We start from the raw sequence: 20,833 nt of genomic DNA on the forward strand, positions 1-20,833 counted from the left end.
ATACATATAGTGGGGCGGATGGGTGTGGGGTGGGGGGAAACCCTTCACAGAATACTGGACTAGGGAAAAGGAGATATTCTGGACATTGTCATTTAGTTAATCTGAGTTTCATCTGAAAGATGAATGGTCTATATTAAGTATCTTTAATTTTTCTAACACTAAAGCTTAACAATTTAAATAACATCGTGCTATAATCTGGAAGAAAGAAGTCACCATTCGGTTATGCTCAATGTACAGAAATTGACAAGTTGAAACAGAGGGTGGTTTCTGGCCAGAAACTTGGTTTCCCTTCTATGCTTTGTCTGAAGACAGAGACATTACATCCATCACTAGGTCCCTGTCTCTGCCACCTGATTTAGACATGTGTTCTGCCTGGCAGACAGGCATTCTACACAACTGTCGGAGCTTAAGCTCCCGGGGGAATCTAATAATTCAAATAGAGAGGATTTGTTTTTTGTTAGAAGCTTAAGGAATATCAATTCAAAATAAATTTGAATATTCAAGTGTTCTAATCAAGGTATATGAATACTTTATTATTCTACTACTGTACTTTCATTCTACTTCAAGAAATTAAATCACACAGATTTAACCAAGTTCATTTTTTAAATGGAGAAAAGTTAGAACTCAGAGTGCTTCAAAGGTCAGTGTTTAGAGGAAATCAGATGACAAGTGCATTGTGTTTTAGTCCTCATTTCTGTTCATAATTCATGATGGGAAAAACTATAGCTCTATATGCTAGTTCAGAGGTAAATAATAATGATAGAAAAAGATACTTTCTTCCTACTCTGCTGTCTATTTATTCATATTTTATAAATACTTGGAAGTAATTTTACATCTGTATCTGAATATTAAAAATACAATTTTGTTTGACCATACAATATAGTTGCATATGAATCATGCATATAAAATAGTACTATTAGGAAAACTGCTTTATAACATAGTGATTACCTGCCTTAAAGGAAAATAGAACTTTAAAGCAATAAGGCTGATTTTAAATTGTGCATAGAACCAGTAATTGTGTATTTAAGGCAATTAAAAGATTTATTGAATCTCGGTTAAAAGTAGATTGACAATGACATTAAAGAATAAAGTGTAATTTATTTGGTGCTACTTTGTGAATGCTCCTTAACTACAAATCATCTCACGATACCATATACAATATACTGTCAATCACAACTCAAACATAAAATAACCTACAAAATCACAGGGCTATCATCAATATACACTGATTATATTTTTAAAAGAAAGAAAGTTAGCAATTAATTAAGTTAAGGTGCAGTAACTTTTTTCAAATAAAATATTAGCACCATACCAGATAAAATGATCTAAAACTATCGGCCTCCTTATACATCTTAAATAACTAAATATAAACTTTTTTTCAAAGCACAAATATTAATTTGCAAAATCAGTTCTACAGTCGTTAATATTTCTCTCTTTTGCTCCATTTTTCCCCAGTAGGGAAAAATATGAAGTAAAAACGTTCACAGGATATGAAAATCAAACACATAAATCTAACCAAAGAAAAGGCTGTCCTTCAGCAATGAGTTCCAACAGAAGCGAAAGTGGACATTTCACGGCGGATGGTACTGAAAGGTGAGAGTTCCAGTTCTGTGGTGTATTCGTTGTCATTGTCATCGCTGGTCACTGTCGAAGACTTCTGAATGCACTCATCACAGCAACAGCAGCAACACTCCATGAAGGCCCGACTGAAGGGTTTGCAGAGACAGAAAAGGAGGACAGGGGTGACACAGGACTTGAAGAACAAAAGGAACTGGCTGATGATGTAGAGCAGGTCCATGGTCTGCTGGGAAACCCCCGTAGCCATGTAGGCAGTAACAATGTTGCAGATATTTTCAGGAATAATGCAAAACCCATATAAAATGGTCAGAGCCACTACTGTACAGTTCATCTGGCTTTCCAGCTGAATCTGTCGCTTATTGCCTCGGGTACAGGCTTTCTCCGCTTTGCGGATTTTCCTTGCAGTCACTAAAGAGCAGGTGATGGTGAAAAGTGTGGGCAAACAAAAGTAACAGCCAAAGTACCACCAGAGTCTCGCACTGTCATAGGTAAGGGCTAGAACGTAGATGGTGTCCGGTAAGTCAGGGGAGACCTTGATGACACAGCGTTCCGCGGGAGCTCGGCCACTGAACCCTAAATCCTCCTTGCTCAGCTGGCGGAGAACAACTTCTGGAAGTGCTAGCAGGAGGGCACCCACCCATATGACAGCAAGCTTGGCAGTTGTGGAAGAACAGTTCTCGATCATTTCGTAGTACATCTGCACATTGGTGGCTGCTCTGAAGCGGTCTATACACAGAGCACATAAGGTGAAGGTGGTGACCCCAAGGGAAGCAACCTGTGGGAGGAACACAGAATGCATTTATTCCGGGTGAGCTCTGAGAGATCAAAACACTAGACAATAAATACAGATTGGCAAAACAGAAGGAAAAAACCCCACAGACAGAACAATCTCCTGGAATGAGGCACGGTTAACTGGTTAACTGGGTGGGTGACATTTGCTGAATTATTGTAAAGATGAAAATAGGCAGGAAAAAAAAAAAGAAAAGAAATGTAGTGATTCAGGGTCATGGAGTCAAAAAAATTTATAGCTGGAAGGATCCATAAGGATCCACTAGTCCAATACCACTTTATTATTGAAAAGAACACAGACACCCCAAGAATTTTAGTCACCACAAAAACGCCTGCCACCAGAAGATGTAGACAAAGAAGGATGGTTGAGTGTATCCCATTTTCATTACTGAAAAGGTGATCATGCTTTCCAACATGGGGGTCAATAGCACACCTCACACACAACAAACGTTCAAGAGCTTATTAGAGCACCTGGATGGCTCATTCAGTTACATGTCTGACTCTTGGTTTCAGCTCAGGTCATGATCTCACAGTTTGCGAGTTCACTTTGCGCCGACAGCATGAACCCTGCTTGGGGTTCTCTCTCTCTCTCTCTCTCTCTCTCTCTCTCCCTGCCCCTCCTCTTCTCTCTCTCTCTCAAATAAACTTAAAATATACAAGAGTTTATTATTTCCAACAAATGAGATGAATAGAGATCTCCCCCAATTTCTCCTAATGCAAAATAAAGTATTTCAATATTATTTTCAAACAATACACTTAAGGAAAACAAGAAAGGCTAAGTCTCCTTAAGTCAAAGCAATGAAAAAAACCAATGTCCAAAAGGTCAGTGACCCCTCCCCCTGCACATTGCATACTTGCCCTAGGGACAGTCGTCAGCAATTGCTAATGAGAGTTTCTGGTTGATTTCAGCCAGAGGGACGGGACCAGGTACCCTGGTACATAGAGGTAGGAAACAAAGCTAGAGCCAGTGTATGTGGGGATTAGGTCAAAGATCCCCTTATGAATCTGGAATTCCCCAAATAGTGGCATCTTCATGGGCATATAGAGGAAAAAAAAAAAAGGGAAATAGTAGAGAAACTTGTCTGCATTACATGATTTGGATCTAGGTGAACTGGAGATAAAAAAAGATGAGCACATTCTAACCAGGGGCCCAAATTTACACTGGCCGAAGGCCAGAATGAACACCATCTATGTGGCTCAGAAAAACCCAAATTACAATTTTAAATTGTCCCAGGCACCTGGTAGAAGAAAACACAAAACCTCTCTGGAAGAATGCACTTTAAAAGCAGGCCTCAGAGAACTCCACAGATAAAACTCAAGGGAACACGGATTCACAATTAAAAATCATGGTATGTACAGACAACCCGCCATTATGAACTTATGTGGCCAAAGAAGCAAGTTACAGAATCAGGCATAAAATAAGTACATTTATCATGAAATAAGTACATGTATCAAATTTAAAATTATATGATACTCAAAGAAATAGGAGGTATAAAAAGTAACATTGAAAATATGCAAAAAGGAGCCAGATATAATGTCTAAATATACCAGCCATCAGAAAATTTCAGATCAAAGAACCCTTTGATGTTGCCCACACAGAGCACTGTATTCAGATGCACATGGCCCAGACATCTAACTAAATCAACAATTACAGGTTAATAACCAAAACAAGGTACATATTTTTTCACACAGATACTTTGCCAGGAATATAAATGCATGTTCCTAATGTAAACATACTATCATTCAGTTGTCTGTAAAATATTTACAAGCATCATACACTCTAATAGGGTACACAGGCATGTACTCAACACAAGCATACATTCATTGATTTCAATTCTGTGCCAAACATCCTGCTAGATATTGGAGATATAGAAAGGAACAAGAAACAGTTCTTTCCCTCAGAGAGGTCATAGTTAACCAAGAAGGGGAAGGTAGTTCTCACAGTCACAAGATAAACACGGTCATCATCTGGGAGCATCAAATTTACTCAACTATTCAGAGGAAATTGAAGTAATTTAATGTTTAATACATGTAAGTCATTATTTATGTATTTAAATAAAGACAATGTAGGTAGAAAATGTTCATGAAGTTTAAGATGAAACATGAGATAAAAACTCCCTAGGTGGGAAGGATGTTTTCGGGGGTACCATGGACACTCAGTATGTACCTGCACTCTCCTCTGTCTGCTAGTGGGAATATTTAAGAAGCACAGCTTCAGGTCATGCCTTGGCAAAGGGGCAGGGGAGAAAAAAAAAAAAAAAATATATATATATATATACATATACATATAATGTTAATGTCTAATTTTTTAGAACTCAAAGGGATCATGTTGAAAAAAGGAAAACCAGTTGTCATAACAATCTGGACATTCAACACGTTGGTTGTTTATCTGCTACATTCAAGCTGTCACTCTCCCCAGTAACGATAGAAACTTGCCTTGCAGATTCTATGACAGTTCCAATGTCAAATGTTCTCCCCTTTTTTACACGCAACACATTAGAGTCTACTATTTCTACCACAGAAAATAAGGACATGACATCCATGCTCTGACTATTCTAATAACTCTTAGTGGAGACAGTCTGAAAAATGAGATATAATGAGGGCTTAAGTGTATGAAAAACAAAACTGAAGAAAAAGTATAACTCCCAGTCCAGATCAGGGCAGCTCAAGAAGCCTACATGGTTGAGCTTATAAGTACAATTCCTGTTGTGCAAAATCTTCAGAAAGTTTTCCACACATACCAGTACAAGGAATATCAGTCCAATATGACTGCCATAAAAGGTCATCTCTACATACACCTGTTTAAAATTAACCTTCGGGGCGGCTGGGTGGCTCAGGTCATGATCTCACAGTTCGTGGGTTTGAGTCCCATGTCGGGCTCTGTGCTGACAGCTAGCTCAGAGCCTGGAGCCTGCTTCAGATTCTGTGCCTCCCTCTCTCTCTGGCCCTCCCCTGCTCACACTGTCTCTCTCTCTCAGAAATAAATAAAACATTAAAAAATTAACCTTCAAATTAATTGTTCACTTTGATGGTAAATTTATTTTTCCTCTATGCCAGAGATTCAAAACAATTCTAAAATTGTGGCCCCCACTGTGCAACTGTCTTAAGATCATTTTTATTTAATGTCAGTAACTGCCACACTTTGAATAGAAATCTGAAGACTTGCTCTTTTCTAAAGGTCTGTATCACACAGTATTATCTAGAAATTGCAGTATTTTATTCTATGGATTTTTGAAACATTACATTAACATATTAGTTTTTCAAATACTTTAATTTCTCTAGAAGAATGTAAAAAATAACAAAGAAAAAGATTCTCCAGCTATTGAAGGCACATAAATCCTGAGAGAGGCTTTCTGTGCCACCTTTACTAATGCAAACCTTTGTGCGTGTCACCCATGTACCCTGAGTCAGTCCACATATAAAACTGTGCAGGTTAATGCTGTGCATTCTTTTAAAATTATGAATAGAATTTCTATTAAAAGAAAAGCTTGGTAAGACAAAAACATGAGAGAATCGATGACAGGCAGTCTCTCGGAGGCTTGGAACATCTATTTGCTTGGTGGTTTTCTATCATTCTTTTCAAAGAACACATAACACTCAAGAGATAGCATCTTCTCCTCAGATTCATCTCCTTAATTTTAAACCTAGAGATTTAAGATCTGGACAAATTATCACAAGAGCTAGCATTTGCATACCTAACTCCCAGTCTGTAGCATTTCATGAGAGGTAATAACCAATGAATGTGGATGGACATGTATTAAGAAGGGTGTGTTAGATTGCCTCTCTTTAGATATTTATGAACAGTGCTACATATTCACTTTTAATTAGAAGATATCCACTTGCTAGAAAACCGAAGATGTTTCAGGTTCTGTTTATTACATTGTACATGATAACAAAAGCCAGAGCAAATCTGAAGCAAAATTTACATGTGCTCCTACTTTTGCTCAGGAAATCTATGGTTTTTTTCTAAGTTTATTTGCATGTGAAAGCAGAGGAGGGGCAGAGAGAGAGAGAGAGAGAGAGAGAGAATTCCAAGCAGACTCCATGCTATGAGCCTGAGCCCATCGTGGGGCTCAATCCCACCAAGCTTGAGATCATGACCTGAGCGGAAACCGAGAGCCTGGCGCTTACTCGACTGAGCCATCCAGGTGCCCCTCTATTGTATTTTATTTGCAGATGTTTAGTTCTTCAGCCATATTCTCAAAAGCTTTAGGACCAAGGACCAAATATGTTTAGAAGAACATATTTGATCTGTAGTCCTTTTGACCCAAATCACAGTTGGAGGGAAGCTTCCCAGGTTTCATACACAAATTTCAGGAGGCCCCTGCACCCAGTTTCTTGTTGTCAAATTGTACTTCTCTCTGATAGTGTTCTCCTCGATTAGGATCCAGCTGAAGGAGGAAAGTCACACGAGCTGGGGCCTCTGAGGAAGACGCTGCCCCAAATGCAGATAGCGCCTACTACATAGTTGCCAACAGCAATCGCAGCCCGAAGGCCGGTCCTAGATGTCCTCTTACTGTCCTCCCTCTTACGGCCACTGCCTGCGGGGCTATCACTTCAGGTGTTTTTCTGTAATTTCACCTATGCCCTTGATTTTATGAAGTGAAAGAGCAAGAAAGGTACAAAGCCCCAGCTCAGTTCTTTCCCAAATTATTTATAGAAGGCTTTAAACACGTGTAAAGAGTCAACTTCAGAAATTAATTGATAAAAAGCATCTGGATCATGGGTGATGGGCTAATGTCTGCTATCTCAGATATGAAATCTCTCCATGCAATTAAAAATGCAAAATGTTGATGTAACATGAAAAGATTTTTATCACAATTTTCAAATATATTTGTTTACTTACAGCTCTAGAAATTCTAGTGAGATGAATAGTGCAATTATATGCAATTATAAAACTGTATCATAAATGCTGGATCTTTTGCATTTAATGACCATATCTGATTGCTAAAATTCAATGTCACCAAGAAATATGCTCTTGGGAGTAAAGCTGGTAAGGGGTAGTTTTTAGAAGCAACATCCTGAGAGATGGAATGAGTAAGATGCAATCTCCTATTAATTAAACTGCAATGGGAGAAATAATTAACATCAACAAAAGCAGAACTGTAAACACTTCTAATAGACAAGACTATTAATTTTGAGAATGGAGACCAGAGGGAAGCTGGAAGCAGAAATTTTTAACTATTTGGGAAAATGAGATATTGAACATTTTGAGGGTGTTGGGATCAAAATACACAAACAAGAGAATCGAAATGAACGATTCTCAAATCTTTCTCTCAAACAGCAAAGCTCTGCCCTTCTCCATCTCCCAGAGGAACAATAAAGCTCCTTCAGTGCCCACCCAGTCCACACCCAGAGTGATGAGACTTCTGGAAGCTGCAGCCACCTCCAGCATTGCTTGGAGGCACTGGTCAGTCATGAAGTTGGGACCAGAGTACTCACGTGGGAAAGCCACAGCTCTGGGGCCAAAGTGTCCTTCCCACTGTTCAAGTTCAAATTCAATACAAAAATATCAGACCATGAGAAAACCTAGGCCATCATAGTCACTTTTCCCATTTCCTCAAAATGATAGGAAGAAAGTACACACAGATGCTTTATGAAAAATGGTAAGGATCTTTGTAGGAAGATCCTTAGCTATTGTCTTATCTGTTGCTCCATTTCTCCAAAGCGTACTACTGAAGACAGACAAATAAGAAATCATTTTGAGGGGCACCTGGGTGGCTCAGTCGGTTAAGCATCCGACTTCAGCTAAGCTCATGATCTCATGGTTCATGGGTTTGAGCCCCGTGTCGGGCTCTGCACTGACAGCTCAGAGCCTGGAGCCTACTTCAGATTCTGTGTCCTCTCTCTGCTCCTCCCCTGTTCATGCTTTGTCTCTTTGTGTCTCTCAAAAATAAATAAGCATTAAAAAAAGTTTTTAAAAAGAAATCCATTGTGGATGAGAGTAAGCTATGAAGGTACAACTCTTACCAAATAAATAGTATCTTGTGCTAAACTTTCTGATATAAGTCAGGAATGATGATGACGGGAGGGTGGGAAGACCAATGTACTCCCAAAGCAAAATGTCTTTCATATGAAATTAAGTCTGTGTGCTTCAGTACAATGAATACGCTGATTTTTAGAAGATAAGAAATTTCTAACCTAAGTCATGACAACTGTACTCTAGCCTAACTTATATTTTACCTCAGAAAGATGTTTAAGTAGATCTATTTCTGTGCACTCCTTTGTATACAAGTAAGTCACAAAACAAGGGCATTATTGTTAAGAAAACCCATTCATTTGGACCATGAATGATAATCTATTATAAGTCTGTGGTTACAGGCCTAACAATCAGTCAGGAAAAAAGCAGGAGGAGCCCAGCGTAGAGTTTCCTTTGAAACTCTAAATGACTTGAGCTTGTACGCCTTTGGCTTCCTCTTGCATTTTCCACAATCCTTATGCTTCCTGCACTTCAGGGCAACTTCTCCAGGAAAGAGACACCTCTTTGAACACCAGTCAGACTAGCATGTTTATCAGAGACTCTGCTGTGAATAAGATGACCTTTATCAAGAGGTCTTCATTTCAGAAAGCATGCAAGTCATGATACTATGGTAGTAACACACTTCCACTTAGTGCTTCCAACCCAAAACAGAGCAAGTAGGAGAGATTTGCCGCACCCCTTCCAGGCATGCCTGGATCTCTAAAACAAAATAAAGCTATTTAGGGCCACTCTGCCACAGCCAGAGAGAAGGCCTCTTCCCTTTATCAAAATCACTGAAATTTAATCTGATACACCCACATATTATAAACATCCATTTATTTCAATTATACTCAATATATCTCATCTTGCCTGATTCTCAAGGTCATGGAAAAACAAAATAGTTGGAAGATATTGGCTATCACTGTTGTCTCATTCTCCACCTCCCTCCCTTTTGCTTAGGCTTGGTAACACACTCTTACTTATTTTAAATAAAATTGAGCTAACATATCACCCCCAAACGTGTAGATTTTATAAATCTTTCTTTACCTTTATAGTCCCACCTTGACATAAGGTTTTCTACTAGTTGTAACTTCTGACTTCTGTAGCACAGTACATTTCTGTGTACTATATATACGTAGCATATATATATATATATATATATATACATATATATACATATACTATATATACATAGCATATATGTATATATATATCTTACTACAACTTGTCTAGAATATTATAATTTCATTATAAATGTATCAACGCTCATTAGTATAAAAAATAACAATGAAGCAAGATTAACATCACTTATCTTAGGAGGGAAATAATCTATTGAACTCTACAGATGTTAAGGAATTTATCTATTCCATGTTTATTCTGAATAATTAGAAATTCATTTCAAAATGTAATATTTATCCCAAGCCCTTAGGCCTTGGTATTATTGTAATGTTTCTAATCAATCCTAAAGTCATCTGGAAGTTTTGTTGTTCACCTAGAAGTTGTGATGAGTTTCCAAAGAACAGTAATACATTTTCACCAATTTTCCTTGTCCTTAAGAACACTAGTTTGCATGACAGAAACCTAAACTAAAAACACGCTCCTCTTCCATTTGTGGTTGGGTAATTATGATTTGAATGACACCAAGAAACCAGAAATTTTGAAGACAAAATTTCTCTGCTCTTAACCAAAACTCCACCCTTAGTAGTGTGTTAAGGAAATACTCTTTCTTCATTCAATCCTCCTATAAAAGGCATGTATCTCTAAATCTCTCATGTTGCTGTGAATGAGTTAACAGATCTTTTCCTATACATGAGAAAGTTGAACCAAGGAGAAGACAGTGAAGGTAGGAGAAAAGGCACTTCGGGTGAGGAGTGATGAGCAGGAAGTAAAAAAAATGGCAGCCTTGAGCACAGTCGTAGACCTAATGAAAATGACTCATTCCAATCCTGGATCAAATCAATGACCTTGGCCTTGTTAATGCTATGAACCATTCAAGAGTGCTGACAAATACCATTGAAAACTATCATAAATTCACAAACTGAAAGTATTCATCTCAGGAATAACTTGGCACTGTGATTATATCCTGTGCTTTATGGAAATTATGTATACCTACTTTTTAAATGGAGAGACCCCATATCTGAAGTTGCAGCAACCCCATTCTCCACTCTATCTTGAAATTTTAGATGAGATCATCTCCTCTGGCACAAAGAATACCACTCTGATTAGGATACTTAAGAGTTAGTCTTGACAACAAGGTTAAGTTAATTATTGGACTTTGGCAGGTCAATTCTTAGGAAGTTAAAGGACAGGAGGATCCCAAGAGGGTTGCAGAAGTGTAATGCCAGACACAAATCTCACTGCACAGTAGCCTGCCCATCCTTCTCCCCACACAGCCCACACCCCAAACACAGATCCCTGTGCTTCCAATGTGACACTGTTAAATCTAGGTCAGCACATGGAAAGAGTTTCTAAAGGTGGAAACATTCTATCAAGGTCCATGCAGTGGAAGGGTGAAAAGGCATGGTAGATACACCTTCTCCTACTCAGCCTGGGAATCATCAACTCAGGTATATTTTGCTTTTGAAGGTGTATTTGCTTCCTTTTTGCTGGTGAAGGATGTTTTGTTGATACAACTAGATATCTTGGGACTCTATGGGAACGCGGGATAAGCCCTCACTCAGAATTTTTCTTGCTTCAAAGATTAATCCAACTCTTGAGAAAGTCCATTCTTTCTGCTACTCTGTCTATAATAGGGTCTAAAGCATCTCCCTTGTCAGGCTTTCTTCCTAGTTCTCTAAGGTCAAATTAAATGAGAAGTACATTTTTGAGATTTTTCAGAAGAAAAGGACTCAATTCAGTGTACTATTATTACACTGTTAAAGAAATCATTCATTTAAGTTTAAATTTGATTTATATAATTCCTTATGGCTAATAAGTTCTCATAATTCCAAAGCAGAGATGGTTATCTCTGGCATTGTATTCTAAATAATAATTTAATATTTAGAATAATTCTGTGTTCTAAGTGAAATTTCTAGGGCTGTCCTATCTGCCCAATTATCTTGCCAGTCATTCTTATGGCTTCCTATCCCACAAAAGATTGAGAAAATAAGAAAGCAAGAATTAAGAGATTTTCATATCTGTATCTTTTCATCATGGGTCTAGGCTGTATAGAATTTATGCAGGTTAATAAGAATATGATTGAAAAATAATTGGAGGGAACACGGTTTTCTCTTGTATTTCTCCATCTTTGATCCTCAGTACAGCTGTGAGTGGACTCAGTCCAGGACCCATTCCTGACTTTCCATAAGACCCTGTTTAAACCTCTGTTACAGGGGCACATGGGTGTCTTAGTCAGTTGAGCATCGGACTCTTGATTTCAGCTCAGGTCATGATCTTGCAGTTCATGAGTTCAAGCCCTACATCAGGCTCTGTGCTGACAGAACCTCTTTCTCTCTCTCTCTCTTTCCTTCCCCCACTTGTGTGTACATGTACACACACACTCTCTCTCTCTCAAAAATAAGCAAATAAAAAATTTTAAATAAACTTGTTATAGCACTCATTACACTGTAGAACATTACTTTCTATAACTTTATCTTTTAAAGTTTATTTTTATTTACTTTGAGAGTGTGCATGTGTGTACACGTGCACATGAGCAGGGGAGGGACAGAGACAGAGAGAGAGAGAGAGAGAGATTGAGATAGAGAGAATCCCAAGCTCCTAAGCAGGCTCCAGGCTGTTAGCACAGAGCCTAACTCAGGGCTCGATCTCAAGAACCGTGAGATCATGACCTGAATGGAGATCAAGAGCTGGAGGCTTAACCGACTGAGCCACCCAGATGCTTCACTTCTCTATATCTTTAAAAGCAGTAATGCCTCTATGTTATTCATCTCTGGAAACTTTCTTCCTTTTCCCCCATGTGTTCTCCTTCCATCCCCACCTAACATGGTACCCAACATAGTAGAAACGACCAATGTTTGATTAATGAACAGATAGTAAATAAGTGAATTAATGATGACATACATGGAAAAAGATTATAGAAGATAATGAATTATTCAAAGTGTTCTTTAATCAGTTATTGGGTGCTTCTATTTTATATATAATCCTTCCAAACTGAATGCCAATGAGTACCTCAAGAAGGGGAGTAAAGAAAAATCCATATTTCTCTGCGTCTTCACTGACAAGCTTTAGAAAAGGATGGCCTTCTCAGTATAATCAATAGTTAAGGATATTATTTAAATTTCACCTTTGAATATCATAAAACTTTTACTTCTTATGTAGAACCTAAATTCAGTAACTTTGCCATACACTATTTATAAATGGCATTATAAATAAGAGCTCATTCTATAACTTTTTAAATCTTGTTTGTGAAAGTCATTAACTAAATAATTTTACTTGCATGGAAATGTAGAAAATGATTATAAAAAATAATGGGAAGTCATAAAATATTTTTTAAACACCATTCTCATACAGTGAGTTAATTTTCCCTGAGAATATTGTTAGTAACTTTCAAATTGCTCATAAAACTGTATGTTTCCACTTACAAGTCCACCAGACCTAATGTCTAATCCCGTAACTCAAGCAAATTTACCATCTGCCATGAAAAGTGTGCTGTTACTTGAATGTGGGGTTCTAGGGCAATCCATGTGGAATCATGTACCTGGATGGTAAATCATCTTCAGCTTCCAGTATCCTTCCTTTCTTACCTGTCAGTGCTAACTACAGTCTAAGGCAATTAAAGAGCCATGTGTTTCACTCCATTTAAAACCAGTATTTCTAAAGCCATTGGAGAATTTGGCTCTTTTCATCACAAAAGATTGTAGATCTTTCTCAAATCATCCCTCGTCCATGGGTCCTGGTGAGATGCATTCCCTTTATCCATCCTCTACCCTCACATAGGAATCTTGTATCCCCGTAAAATAAAAATACAGTTTGATCTGGGATTATCTTACAACTCTTTGAAGGCTTCTTCCCTATCACACATCATGAAAGTGTGAGTTCTTTAAACTAAGGGAGAGCCTATATCATTCAAAACTTCCAATTAATGTCCCAACAGAAGTAAGTATTTGGCAGTGGATCTGAATCAGATGATACACTTACTCTGGTTGGCTTCCATCAAGCAATGAGCAATGATCTGTTCCGGTTGCCATATTCAATGCCTGAATTATTTGGCTTTAATAATTTGTTAGATCCTTAAAGGAATAGTATCGTAGGAAACTCCTATACCATTCTCTTATTGCAGTCCATACCCAGACCTCCATATCCATCTTTCTCTCTCTTCCTCCCTTCTTCTCCCCCTCCCTTCCCCCTCTCTTTCCACATACAGCTATCATTTTCAGTATGGTTTTGTTTGTTTTTTTCTATGGGGACTATCTGATAAGCCAGTTTAAAATGTGTCTATTAGGATGACCACCATCCACTCAGATTCTCTTCTCTCCTATACCCTTTTCCTACCATTCCATTTGCCCTTGGTCCTTACAGGATTTATCACTAGGCCCCAAAGACATCAGAATCCTGGAATAGAAAGAGAGAAGTTATCAAGTACAACAGTTCCCAGTATATTCCCACTCATAGCAACATTAAGTATGATAAAACTACTTTCTAGCAACAGACCCTGGAAGCTGGCTACTCCCATCAAGCCTTATGCCTACAAAGTGAATACAATACTGAAGTTGTAGGGGGATAAAAAAGAACTATGGTAGAAGAAGAAAAGAAGGCAAAAGAGAAGAGGGGGAGAGAAAAATTTGTGAATACAAATTAACTGTGGTATATCTACTGTGGAAACAAGTATGGAGATTTCTCAAAAATTTAAAAATAGAATTACCATATGATCTAGCAATTCCGCTTCTGGGTATTTATCTGAAGAACATGAAAACACTAACTTGAAAAGATTTATGTACCCTATGTTCATTGCAGCATGATTTACATTAGCCGAGATATGGAAACAACCTAAGTGTCCAATGATGAATGAATGGTAAAGAAAATGTGGTATGTGTATGTATGTGTATATGTTTACAATGGGATGTTACTCTGCTACTAAATAAATAAATAAATAATGAAATCTTGCCATTTGCAACAACATGGATGGACCTCAAGGGCATTATGTTAAATGAAATAAATCAGACCAGGAAAGACAAAGACCATATAATCTCAGTTATATATGGAATCTAAAGAATGAAAAACCCCAAAACACACAAAAAACCAAGCTCATAGAAACAGAGAAGAGACTGGCATCTGCTAAAGGCTGGAGTTTCTGAGGATGGTTGAAGGGTGTCAAAAGATACAAGCTTCCAGTTATAAAATAAGTCATGGGGATGTAATGTACAACATGGTGACATGACTATAGGTAACAGTACTACTACATTACATATTTGAAAATTGCTAATAAAGTAAAAAAGTAGATCTTAAAATTTTTATAAGATAAAAGAATGTCTTAACTATGTAAGGTGACAGATATTAACTAGAGTTATTGTGATGATCATGTCACTATTACACAGATATTGAATCATTATGTTGTACAGCTGAAACTAATACCATGTTATATGTCAATTATGCCTCAATAAAAATAAAAATTAATTGTGGATAAAATTTTAAACTAAGAAATAGTAAAAATAGGGGTGCCTGGGTGGCTTAGTGGGTTAAGCATCCAACTTCGGCTCAGGTCATGATTTCACGGTTTGTGGGTTCGAGCCCCGTGTCGGGCTCTGTGCTGACAGCTAGCTCAGAGCCTGGAGCCTGCTTCAGATTCTGTATCTCCCTCTCTCTCTGACCCTCCCCTGATCACACTGCCTCTCTCTCTCAGAAATAAAAAAAACATAAAAAAAATTTTTAATTAAAAATAAAAATACTTGATATGGCAAAACTGATTACTATCTAAAAGGTAAATCATACATTATAAGTCAATAATAAGATGTATTGTGGGGAAAGTTAACAAATAAAGTAAATATAAGTAGGTAAAAAGTGAAGAGAAGGCAAAATCTAAATAAGAGGAGATAAAATTCAAATAATTTTTAGAAGTCTTGTGGTCAGGAAGAAAAAAATTTGGTGGGGGAAAGGTTTTTGAGAAACTTTAAATGAATGTAATTATTTATAGTGTGTTTTACCAATCTAAAATACTTCGTGATTTTGAGAACATAAAATGTAACCTATATAACTTGATTTGATCACTAAAACAATCATGTTTGACACATCAAAAATGCAATTATCTCAGATTATTGCAGTTTGTTTTAAAAATTGCTATCAACAATTTTTTTAAAAAGACCTGCCAACTCTGGAACTTATTGTTTTGGGTTTTTTTTAAGGTTTCATTTTTAAGTAATCTCTATACCCAATGTGGGCTCAAACTCACAACCCCAAGATCAAGAGTTGCATGCTCTATGAATGAGCCAGCCAGGCACCCCTGTAAATTTAAGACAAACAAGATGAAACCTAAGGATATAAGAAGCCATAAATTTCATCATATAGCACATGATGTTAACTGGGCTTATTTTTTTCCCCCTCCCTGCTGTATATAAAAATCTTTTTTAAAAGATGTCAAGCAGCAGACGTAGAAAGAAAACACTCCCTGGACATTCTTGCCTCCTTGATGTTTGTCTAATAAACAAGCTTGCGACAAAATGTCTGGCTGCATGGACTAGGTATATATGCTTAAGATGATCATTTCTCCTCTCTGGATCTCATGTTTCATCCTTAAAACTAGAGGGTTGGATCAGACTGCCCCCTGGTTCTAATTTAACGTGATCATTCAAAAGCCACTGTAGTGCGGGCTGTGGTTCCCCCACCCAGACTGCCTCCCCACAAAATTCCTCAGGTATGAAGTGCTGATCCCAACCGCCGGGACTAGTGGTGACTAATGGGTCTTAGCTGCATCCCTCTCTTGGAATTGCCCTTCACGGAGATCCACCCAGCTCAAGGTTATGCCCTCTTCCTGGGAGCAACTTGCATCCAGTGACTGGTTCCTTAGGGGACATATAGTCTGGACCTTCTTGCCTCAGTTCAGGACACCGTACAAGGCCCCCCGGCCCTGGAGCTCCCTGTGGTATCAGCTGAGGTCTCTGTGGGATCTGCATCACGGTTCAACTTGCCCCCCTGCCCAACCTGCTTCCTTCTTTCCCTACTAGGTACTGAATCTAAACACATGCCCCAGTAAACTTCCTGCAAAGCAAGTCTCCACATCTGGGTCTGTTTTTTCAGGGATGTGACATGGAACAGGCCCTAAATCTCTTACTTCTTGGAGGCAGAACAGTTTTATTTTGAGTTTTGGACTGTATGTCTTATTCTCACGATCAGGAATTAAGGGGCTGATATTACTATCCAATAATTATTTTCACAAAACATACTAACACATTATAAAATTATTTCAGAAGAATAGGATTAGATTGGAATGTAGAAACACTACATCTCAAGATACTCATTCATTACTTTAACAATTAAAAATGTATATTATGGTTTAATTTTTAGAGGAAAAAAATGAGTAAATTTTTTTCCAACCTTTGCTTCTCTAGGGGAAACAAAACTTAGTATAACTAAAAAAAAAAAAAAAAAAAAAAAAAGATGTAAAGAAGAGGAATAAATACAGAGCAAAAAAACCCAGTAGTTGTTTTAAAAATAAAAGAGGTAAAAAAAAAATAAACTTAAGAATCTGAGAATTAAGAAATGAAACACAAATGAAAATACACATTTTTAATGAATCCTCAGAATTAGAAAAACAATTAAAAGACATACATAATACCATCATTCAAAACTCATAGCTCCCATGAAACTAACAAGTTTTTATATCCTTTCCTGAATTTGGATGGGATTCCTTTCTTTTAAAGTTTTTTTTTTTTTTCCCAAGCAATTGGGTAATTTTTTTTCTTTCCTCAGTTTTTTTCTTTCTTCTTTATATTGTTTTTTCCTCTAATATATAAAGGTTTCATCATGCCCAGTACATTTTAGACAAGTCAATACACTTCTTTTGTGTGTGTGGCAGGGTGGGGGGAGGGGGTTAACTCTCCTGGTCACTTTATAGTTTACTTTTGTCTCATTCTTGCATGTCCATTTCTTCTGCATTATTCAAGCAAACAATCAGAGAAATCTTAAATCTTAGCCTTGAAGCTGCAATTGATAGGCACATTTCTCTTACATGAATTCAATTACCTCCTCTGCAATTCAAAAATGAACTACAAAATAAAGTAGATATTTCATAGCTACTTGGATCCTGGCAACAAGAGAAACCCTAGGTCTTGGTGAAGTAGCAACAGCTGATTTAGCCAGCATGGAATGGTTCTGCATCTGATCTCTGCCAGGATAACACAGGGTCTTATTTACTGTCTCTTTCCTTACTTCTTCTAAGTAGGTACTGTTTTCTGTTGACTTATCCCCTAGCTTTAGGCCCTGGAACAATGTTGAACATAGTGTCACTGGCCCTGGTGCCAGACAGGATCAGGGGCTCTGGAATATTTACAGTTTCCCTTCTTCTGCTTCCATAAATGAAATGGGCAGTCTGAATGGAGGAAATCAAGGGCCAGCTGGCTGAAAACACAACTGGCAACAAAGCACTTGGGCTCCTTCCAAGAGCTGGTGTTTAAAGAGAGGCCATTTAAAAAGCAAATTCCAACTACCATAATAACATTTCAGGACACGAGCTGTAAGATGAAATAGTAAAATTTTACTCAGAAATATTTTTGTTTCCAAAGTTTGGAACCTATTATATGCCCTCTTCTTCTTAAGAAATTTTCTAGTCTTAGTGAATCCTTTAAAATAGCCAATCCATACCCTAATAAATGACAAGTATATATTATATACTTTTGTGAATTTATGTCTATATATAAATTCTATGCCATGATGGCCAACGTGTTATTCTTGCTTAAGTTCATTCACACAAAATAAATAAAACTGTTAAGAAATGGAGAAGGAAGGAGAGAAATAAAAAATGACATGGGAATTTAGATGGGATAGCATGCAGACAGCCAAAGACACTTAAACCAATTTTGGGAGGTTATTAATATATCATGATGCCAACTGACAAAAGCAGATTTCCTTTGTTAAATAAAATAGTACTTGAATTTATATATTTAAGAAAAAAATGCAATAATCTTCTTGGGGAGAAATCATGTTAGAGCCCTACTGGATAAGCAATGCGTGTTTTTTGTTGTTGCTGCTGAGTTCTGATAATGACAACCATACACTGGCCACTTATTAAGCCTAGAATCTCTGATAGGTACCAAATAAAAAATATACATATAAATGCCATATGCAGAGAGATAAATTTAAGACCTAAACAATTCTATATATTATGAGATCATAATTAATTATTTCATAATCCATAGCAATGAGTTTGAAGGTGAGTGAACAAAGCTGTCTCTCTCTCTCTCCCTTCCCCTTCCTCTCCTTCTCTCTAAATAATTGGCAAGAGAAATGGAGGAAGGTACCCAGAAAAAAAAGTGAATGGGGTTCAGCAGCCAGGCAGGCGCGTGGAGCAGCAGTTCTGATGCTATAAATCCCAGAAATGGGTAAAGCCAGTATCTTGAGACCCTCTGAAAGGCATTACCTCGATATAGGGCACAATCTTGCAAGAGAAGTCCTCCAGCAGCCACTTCTTCGTCAGCTCGTGAAAGATGACAAGCGGAAGGCAGAAGAAGATGATGAGAAAGTCCCAGAAGGCCAGGTTGGCCAAGAGGGAATTGGAGATACTCCGCATGTAGTAGTTGTGACACACGATGCACATCACCGCCAGGTTGCCAATGATGCCAGTCCCGAAGATCACCACAGACAAACACATGACCGCATAGGCGCCGTAGGACTCCTGGGTCAGCGGGTAGAAGGGGTTCTTTATTCTCAAGCGTCGGTTTGTGCTATTTCCCCGGCGGGGACCCCCGCGTTCGTAGATCCCTTCGCCCGAGGACCCATTCTGGGCCAGCGCCTTGCCAGGGGGTGCAATTGTCCGCCCTTCGTACCCAGACAGTCCATTGACCGTCTTGGCTGGGGTGTCGTGGCGGGAACGCTGGAGTTTCCCGCTTCTCCTTGGCCAGTAATAAAAGTCGCTGGCTCCAGGTTCCGTCCTCACACTCTGCTCCTGGCTGTGCCCAGAAATGCCAGAGCCTCTAGGACCCTTCTCTTGCCCCTCTGAGATCTGAAGGAAGAGTTGAAGAGCCTGGGGGTTCCCTCTCCCCAAAGTTCCAGGGGGCTCCTGACCCCGGGCACCTTTCCACCTCCAGGCTCCAGGCGGCCAGGCTGGAGGTCCCGAGGGTTCAGCGGTCAACGCCTCCGCCCCTCTGCCCACACCTGGGTCACTTCCCGGAGCTGCCCTTCTGTCCCTAAAGGGCGCCGTGCGCACCGCTGCCCCCTGCTCCTCCTCCCTGAGCGCACGGGTTAGCAGGTCTTCTGCAGAATTTCCCAGTCCCCAAGAGTCCCTGCTGCGACGGTGGCCCAGTGCAGGTGAGCAGTCTTCCCCCAGGCAAGTTTCGTTTCTTGGCGAAGAGGCGGACCCGAGGGCAAGAGAGGCAGAAACCTTGAGCAGCAGCAGAAGCAGCAGCCGCAAGGTGCGGGCGAGAGGCGAGCCCGGGGCCCGCATGGCTCGGTGAGGGCGCACCCCGCGGCCGTGGCTCCCGGTTAGGACCGACACCTGATGCCTAAGTTACTGCTGAGAGTTAGACACATGTCACATACTCACCCCCGCCCCGGCAGTGGGGGACGGGAGATTACGGAGAGGTTGGGGGATGGGTCTTGGGTCACAAACCCTCCCCCTCTATAATCCTTCCTCCTTTGGCTACCCGTGCATCCCTCAGCCAAATCCACCCCGAGCGCTGCGTGTCTCTCCCAACGTTCAGAGAGGGGATCGTTGCTCCCGGCGGCTGACCTTGAAAAGTTGTAACCAACACCTGACTGCTGATTAATGTTGCGACTCGGAGAAGCCCGGACCAAGCCCCACGTTCCTCCCTGCCTTTGGGCGGTTGCCTTCTTGGTAACAGTTGCTCTGCCTATTTACATCCTTTCGATACCGCTTTATCCAGTTGGTAACAGTTGTCCTGCCTTGTTACATCCTTGCCGTGCCGCTTGATCCAGTTGTAAGCCGAGGTCGCTAAAGGGGGAGAAAAACAAGTTCCCTTTCTTCAGATGACTGGCAGCCACAACCCCACTCCTGGCTCGCTGGAAACAGGTTGCAAGCAGCCAGACGCAGCGCAGACGCGCCCGGGAAAGTCTTGCCCCACCTAGCCCCAGCGACGTGCGAGGCCGCTGCTGCCGCGGAGAAGCGGAATTCGAAACCCGTGGTCACTGTCAAAGTTGCGTCTCCTCCAGCTCAAAGTTGACCAGGGGGCGGCGCCGGCTGCTGGGCGGTGCGTCCTAGCGGAGAAGGGAGTCGGTGGCGGGGGTGAGGAGGGCGGGCGCCGCGCCTCGGTGGCCGGCGGCCGAAGGAGCTTGTTGCGGCGACAGCAGGCGCTACCCGGGCGGAGAGTGTGGTGCCTGGAGCCGCCGCGGGCGAGGCGGTGCATGGCCGGAAAGGGGGAGGTGGCCCGGCCTCTCCCCGCC

At 39.8% G+C, this 20,833-nt stretch overlaps 1 protein-coding gene across 1 annotated transcript; it reads right to left on the reverse strand.

Moving 5' to 3' along the window:
* Positions 1-1,078: 1,078 nt before the first annotated feature.
* On the reverse strand, positions 1,079-20,530 carry GPR37 (G protein-coupled receptor 37). The gene is made up of 2 exons (XM_039239701.1): positions 18,855-20,530; positions 1,079-2,353 (listed from the first exon to the last, which is right to left on the reverse strand). The coding sequence occupies exons 1-2, from the start codon at positions 19,875-19,877 to the stop codon at positions 1,535-1,537; spliced, it is 1,842 nt and encodes a 613-aa protein (XP_039095632.1). The 5' UTR covers positions 19,878-20,530; the 3' UTR covers positions 1,079-1,534.
* Positions 20,531-20,833: the final 303 nt, after the last annotated feature.

The sequence above is a fragment of the Hyaena hyaena genome, unplaced genomic scaffold (assembly GCF_003009895.1).
Source record: "Hyaena hyaena isolate Hyena2069 unplaced genomic scaffold, ASM300989v1 scaffold_161, whole genome shotgun sequence".
NCBI classification, from domain to species: domain Eukaryota; kingdom Metazoa; phylum Chordata; class Mammalia; order Carnivora; family Hyaenidae; genus Hyaena; species Hyaena hyaena.